Here is a 6,188-nt window from a genome sequence, read left to right as displayed (position 1 = left end):
CGCGTGTAGAATATCCCAATTCATTATTTTCGCGAAGTTTATAATCCGCATTTGCATAGAAATAACACAAGAAGGATAAACATTAAGAGAAGGTCCAGTTAAAAGTACCATTAACAGTATGGTTGGTTGAAAGAAGGGGGGTAAAGGCCTTTTATGTACAGGTTTTATTTAACACATGGGCCTTGGAGCTTTAAAAAAAGGCATAGGAATGGGCTTGTTTACATTTTCTAAGGTTTTTTTCAGCTGTGATGGACTACTAATCCCATTCAATACAAGAATACCATTTTTTTTCTTTGCTTCGCTTCCCCCCAATCCTTTTTCCTTTTATTTGCCTACTTACAAAAGAGGAGCCTTCCTTCTACATTTCCAACAATTCTTTAGAAGGGGGGACGTTTGTGGCAAATGTGGCTTCTCATGCAGGGCTGGTTAGTACAGTGGTACCTCTGGTTACGTACTTAATTCGTTGCGGAGGTCCGTTCTTAACCTGAAGCACCACTTTAGCTGATGGGGCCTGCCACTGCACGATTTCTGTTCTCATCCTGAAGCAAAGTTCTTAACCCGAGGTACAATTTCTGGGTTAGCGGAGTCTGTAACCTGTTTTCTCTTCTGCATTGGATGGGCACTCTTTGAAGAAAACAGATAAAACAGGATTTGTGTCACTGGCTGCTAAGCTCCTTAAGTTTTGAGTGAGTCGTGACCTCACCCGGTTGATGATCCGGCGAACTTGTTCTAGGAGGGGTGTTGTGTTTTGTCGCCTTGGGCGAATGCTGAACACGAGGCTTGTTTTTTTGCTCCCAGGGGAGAAAATGGCATCAGATGAAGGAAAGCTCTTTGTCGGCGGCCTCAGTTTTGACACCAATGAACAGTCGCTGGAGCAAGTCTTCTCTAAATACGGACAGATCACTGATGGTAATTAAATAAAAAATCAAAATAATTTAGTTGAGCATCGATTGGTACGTGGTAGGCTAAGCCGGTATAAAAGACAACCTTGAGTTTGCCCCACACTTAAATTAAGAATGAAATAAGCACTCGGATTAGCACGAATTCTCATGGGGATAAGTTTGGCTTTGTGCCCTGCACTTAAGTTGACCAAAGGGCTTAAATTTCTCCTTCCAGTGAGAAATTTAAGAGAGAGACAGTGTGGTGTATTGGTTAAGAGTGGTGGACTCGTAATCTGGGGAACCGGGTTCGCTTCCCCGCTCCTCCACCTGCAGCTGCTGGGTGACCTTGGGCCAGTCCCACTTCTCTGAAGTCTCTCAGCCCCACTCACCTCACAGAGTGTTTGTTGTGGGGGAGGAAGGGAAAGGAGAATGTTAGCCGCTTTGAGACTCCTTCGGGTAGTGATAAAGTGGGGTATCAAATCCAAACTCTTCTCTTCTTCTTCTTCCTTCCCGCCAGTTGTTGTCGTCAAAGACAGAGAAACCCAGAGGTCCAGAGGGTTTGGCTTTGTCACCTTTGAGAGTGTTGATGATGCTAAAGATGCGATGATGGCCATGAATGGCAAGGTGAGTTCTGTTCTGTGTTGGCTGTTCTGAACGGCGGTCCTTGGTAGGACAGAAGTCCTTCCGTTTTTAGGATGTGATCACGATAGAACAACTGTTAAAAGTTAGCAGTTTGGGGAAACGTAACTTCTCGGTGGTGGGGCCTCCCTGTGGAACGCCCTCCCATCAGAGGTCAAGGAAATGAACAACTACCTGACTTTCCGGAGACATTAGAAGGCAGCCCTGTTTAGGGAAGTTTTTAATGTTTGGTGTTTTTACTATTCCGTTGGGAGCCGCCCGGGAGTAGGTAGGGAAACCTAGCCAGATAGGCGGCGTATAAATAATAAATTATTACAGTGGTGCCTCGCAAGACGAGATTAATCCGTTCCATGAGGCTCTTCGTATGGTGGTTTTTTGTCTTGCGAAGCAAGCCCATTGACAGCTTAGCGGATTAGCGCTATTAGCGGTTTAGCGGCTTATCAGCGGATCAGCTGATAAGCGGCTTAGAAAAAGGGAGGGAAAACCCGCAGGAACTCGCAAGACATTTTCGTCTTGCGAAGCAAGCCCATAGGGAAATTCGTTTTGCGAAGCGCCTCCAAAACGGAAAACCCTTTCGTCTAGCGGGTTTTCCGTCTTGCGAGGCGTTCGTCTTGCGGGGCACCACTGTAATATTATTAACTGAGGATCTGTTTGATAGTCACTGCTTTTGTGCGTGTTAATTGTGGAGCACTGTGCTAATCCCGAAACCCCTCGTTTCTTCCAGTCTGTCGACGGCCGCCAAATCAGGGTTGATCAAGCTGGCAAATCGTCCGACAACAGGTCCCGCGGCTACAGAGGCGGCTCAGCTGGCGGCCGGGGCTTTTTCCGCGGAGGCAGAGGCCGGGGCCGGGGCTTCTCCAGAGGTGAGCCAGGGCTTGCAAGTGCCCTCTGTACTTTCGGACTTTGGTTGCGTTGAGCTGGATGCATCTCAAGCCTCTGTTCGGTTCTCCTTCCCCAGGAGCCGGTGGAGACCGAGGTTACGGTGGCAGCCGGTTTGAATCGAGAAGCGGGGGATACGGTGGTTCTAGAGACTACTATGGTGGCAGCAGGTAAGCCCTGCGGAGGTTGTGTCAAAAAATAGCCCCATGCACCTGCTGGTTGTAGCTGTCCCTTGTGAATGAGCATCTTCTCATTTCTCCCCACAGCAGGAGTCAAGGCAGCTATGGCGACAGGCCTTCAGGAGGCTCCTACAGAGACAGCTATGACAGTTATGGTAAGCCCTAGATCATAAGGGAAAGGATACACTGACGTGGGAATGCCTGAAGCCTCTTTTTGATTTTTGCAGGGATGGTAACCTTTGGAAAAGTACCGTTAGGTTCGCTTTGGAGCCTATTTGCCGGCAAGCCTCTCCTTGCCTTCAAAAATCACTGCTCTTCTGGCAGGCCTTTAAGCACTCGCGCCATAGAAAAGCAGGGGGGGGAACCCCCGCCCTCATTAATGCATGCGCCACGCTTAGTCGGACCCAAAGCCAAAATTGCGAGTCGTTCGTGACTAGCGGTTTTTTTTTTTCGGAAGCTGGAAATGACGCCAGAGAAACCCTCTCAAAAGCCCAGGAGCGAAAAAGAAAGGGGTGGGAGATAAGGAGAGATAGCGTTGGTAGCCTTGAGGTGCTGCTTTGCAAGCGAGTAGGGGAGGAAAAAATTGCTGGGACCTTTGTCTTTGCTTCAGTGCCTTTACAATTCTGCCTGCTTCTTGTCCTCAGCTACACACAACGAGTAAAATACCTTCCTGGCTCAAGATCGTCCTTCCAATGGCTGTATTTATAAAGATTTTGGGAGCTTCGCTGAAATCCGTTCTTGTGTAGTCATCTCCTTTGTATTCTCACTTTTGTAGTAAACTCTCAGTTCTGACCTTGTCAAAACAAAAACACAGCCTGACAGCTTCTAATATGCGATGGTCTGTTCAGACTCAAAGAAAGCTCTGGGTTTTTCCTCTCAAGTGTTTTAACATTTGTTTTTTTTTAAAGCACTTAAGATTTTAGTTCATTTGTGAGCAGAGGTGTGTGTGTTTGGTTGTGTGTCCTTTAGTGTGTGTTGTGTTTTTTTTTTTTTATTAAAAAGAAAAAGACTGGAAGGTTTTGGGGCCCCATTTCTGTGGATTTTTTGGTTTTGTTTTGAGCGAGAAAGGACCGTAATTGTTCAGTAGAAGCTGAGCAAGCTGTGAAGTCGGTTTGTTTTAGTGCATCGTTTTGTAACAAACTTTAGTGTAGCAAGGTAGGCGCTGTAGCCTGGGTATGACTTTATAAACGACTTTAAAAGGCAACCCACCTTGGTATACCTAAAGCGAAACTTTGCTTGTATGTTCAACCTGCAATTTAAGAGACTTTTGCTTGTATGCCATAAAACGTATCCCAGACTCTGCAAATCTTAACTCGCAAGAGGCTCGTGGGGGAAAACATTGTTTATTTCTGTTGTCCTTTTTTTACTGGAAGAAAAGTATATGCCTAATTCAATTGATGTTGTAATTTTGAAGTGGTTTAAAAAGGATTTCTTGTACAGTTTTCCTTTTGGCTTCACGAAGCCTATTAAAAGTCCATCTGAAAAAAAAATCATATCTGCTCTTGAAATTTTACATCTTGCTGCACAACACAACTCTGGATTTGAGCGTCAAAAGTGTACAGTCAGAGAGGAAGGGCAGCTATCTGCATAGAGAGGATTTTCAGGTGGTGAAAACAACGCAAATCTTACTGTACTTTTAAGGCCTAGATAGACGCCAGATCAGGTTGAGGCCGATTGAAGCTCTGAAGCAAGAGTATCTAAAGGAGTGTAGCCGCCATCTTTTCCCATCATGGGGTCCGTTCTCTGCTTGGCTAGAACGGATCCAACCTTTGAAAAATAATAACACCGTTTCCCATAGTAATTTGCACCTGGTGACTCCGAGCAGACAGCTTGCGACAAGAGTTAGTGCGTGAGCAAAAATTAGCTGACACCTTTGGTAGCTTGAAAAGACAGCCAGACGTTCTTAGCCAACAAGGGAGCCTCGTTCTAACCGGGGTCAGCTGCTGCCGCCGCTGCTGCCAATTCTTGACAGTGTTCCAAGGCCGATAACTGTGACCTAATTTAGCTAGCTTTGTCGTTGCCTTCTTAAGTTCTGAGAATTCTCTGCTAGCGTATGGAAAACGGCAGTGCCTTGACGAAAAAGCGAAGTGTTGTGCATCCAACAGAGAGAGAGAACCTCTGGGACGAAAGCTGCTCTCTTGGCTAGTTCATATGTGGGGATAGTCCCGTAATTCGAGGTAACTCCTTTCCTCATGTCCGCATCCTTCCTCCTGTTGAGAGCTCATATTTTTTATATATATATATATTTGAAAGCCTGAATGTTTTATCCCGTCCGAAAGCAAAATTTTCTCTGCCAATTTCGGTCAGCTGGAAAAAAACCACCCTTTTTAAAAAATCCTCTTTTTTAAAATCTCCTGTAGTACCGAGTCTTTGGTTTTTGTGGCATAAATTCCATGTGGGTCAGGAGGGGTGTTACGTTCACAGCCATTTCTTTGCCGGTAGGGTAGATGTCAGATGGGGGAAAAAAACAAATTTCCCCCCCAAGGGACTAATGCTCATCTCGGGAGACTCTTAAGACTTAAGTCCACGTAACTGTAATGTTCTCTGCCATCGTGTTTGCGTTTTAACTTTTCCCCCGTAGCCCACGCTTATTCCTAAGCAACCGTTTTCCTCCGCGACTAATGCTTTTTGTGGGGGGGGGGTTCAGCTGCCATTGTCCAGTCCGAGGGGGACGCAGGTTCAGTCTCGGAACGCTTGACCCCCACGCTGGGCTCTTGAGGGTCAGTGCAGGTTCGCAGAAACCCTTTCGTGGGGGAACACTGGTTGCTGGGGGGGGGCTCGTATTGTGTGAGGGTGGGCAGGGTAGAAAGCGTAGAGGTTTTGCCGGGTGCGGTATAGATATATTTTTGTAACCCGAGTTTGTCTTGGCAGGTTGACGGAGAAAAAAAGCCATTGATCAGGAAGTGGTTTTGAGGCTGAGCACGGAACATAGACCGTAAGCCAACTTCGACTCTTTAGCAGGTAAGGTTCTTGGTGGTTTGCTAGGCGTATGGGTTTTGTTTTCAGATTAATGCTGACATATATATCCTAAGTTTTCTTGTCTGGGGTGCTAACTGCGTATTCCCCCCCATCTTTTCTTTCAGTCGCGTGCTGCGTGGAAGAGGACCGGCGAAGAGCACACCAGCCTCCGGGCTGGGCAGCAAAAGCTTCGAGAGCTGTTTACATTTTTTAAAATGGATTCAACAAGGCTAATAAAACACAGGGCTACAAATACGGCTGAGTTGTGCATATACGCTGAAGGCAATGGGGAGCCATGGCGGGGGGGGTGTTGGCAACACTTGCACCCCCAAAAAGGCACATTGTGGAATCATTACTAACCTAGTTGAATTACAGAGGAGGGGAATGTAGCTCTTAAGAAAACTGCTTAGGGATGGCTCTAGCCCTCCATATCTAGGAAGCCTTTAACCCCCCACCCTATTACCCTAGATCCTTTATTTTGGGGCTGGGTCCCGAGAGAAGCCTCCCAGGTTGTAAAGAGTTCTGGCAGAGCTGAGCATTTAGGAATGAAGGAGCCCTTTCCCAGAAAGGGAACATTCCTGACACTGGAGGAGCCTGAGGGCAAAACTTCCTTCTACGCTTTATGGTGCAAGTTAGCCGAGAGCTTTTGAGG

At 46.6% G+C, this 6,188-nt stretch overlaps 1 protein-coding gene across 4 annotated transcripts in view; it reads left to right on the top strand.

Annotated features, from left to right (window-relative positions):
• Positions 1-5,789, top strand: part of CIRBP (cold inducible RNA binding protein) — a 6,697-nt gene extending 908 nt beyond the window's left edge. The window contains exons 2-8 of one of the 4 annotated variants that reach the window (XM_081846444.1): positions 799-909; positions 1,399-1,505; positions 2,245-2,383; positions 2,479-2,569; positions 2,669-2,733; positions 5,450-5,539; positions 5,662-5,789. In XM_081846444.1, coding sequence (XP_081702570.1) covers positions 799-909; positions 1,399-1,505; positions 2,245-2,383; positions 2,479-2,569; positions 2,669-2,733; positions 5,450-5,454 — 518 coding nt within the window. In that variant the 3' untranslated portion in view covers positions 5,455-5,539; positions 5,662-5,789. Of the gene's footprint in view, positions 1-798; positions 910-1,398; positions 1,506-2,244; positions 2,384-2,478; positions 2,570-2,665; positions 2,734-3,222; positions 5,540-5,661 lie in introns of all 4 variants that reach the window. The other 3 variants (XM_081846442.1, XM_081846443.1, XM_081846441.1) reach the window with 3 other exon arrangements.
• The last annotated feature ends 399 nt before the right edge of the window (positions 5,790-6,188 follow it).

Source organism: Podarcis erhardii (genome assembly GCF_964252035.2).
Source record: "Podarcis erhardii genome assembly, chromosome: 18".
Lineage (NCBI taxonomy): Eukaryota > Metazoa > Chordata > Lepidosauria > Squamata > Lacertidae > Podarcis > Podarcis erhardii.
The sequence above is the reverse complement of the archived record's forward strand: the minus strand, read 5'-3'. Positions and strand labels throughout refer to the sequence as shown.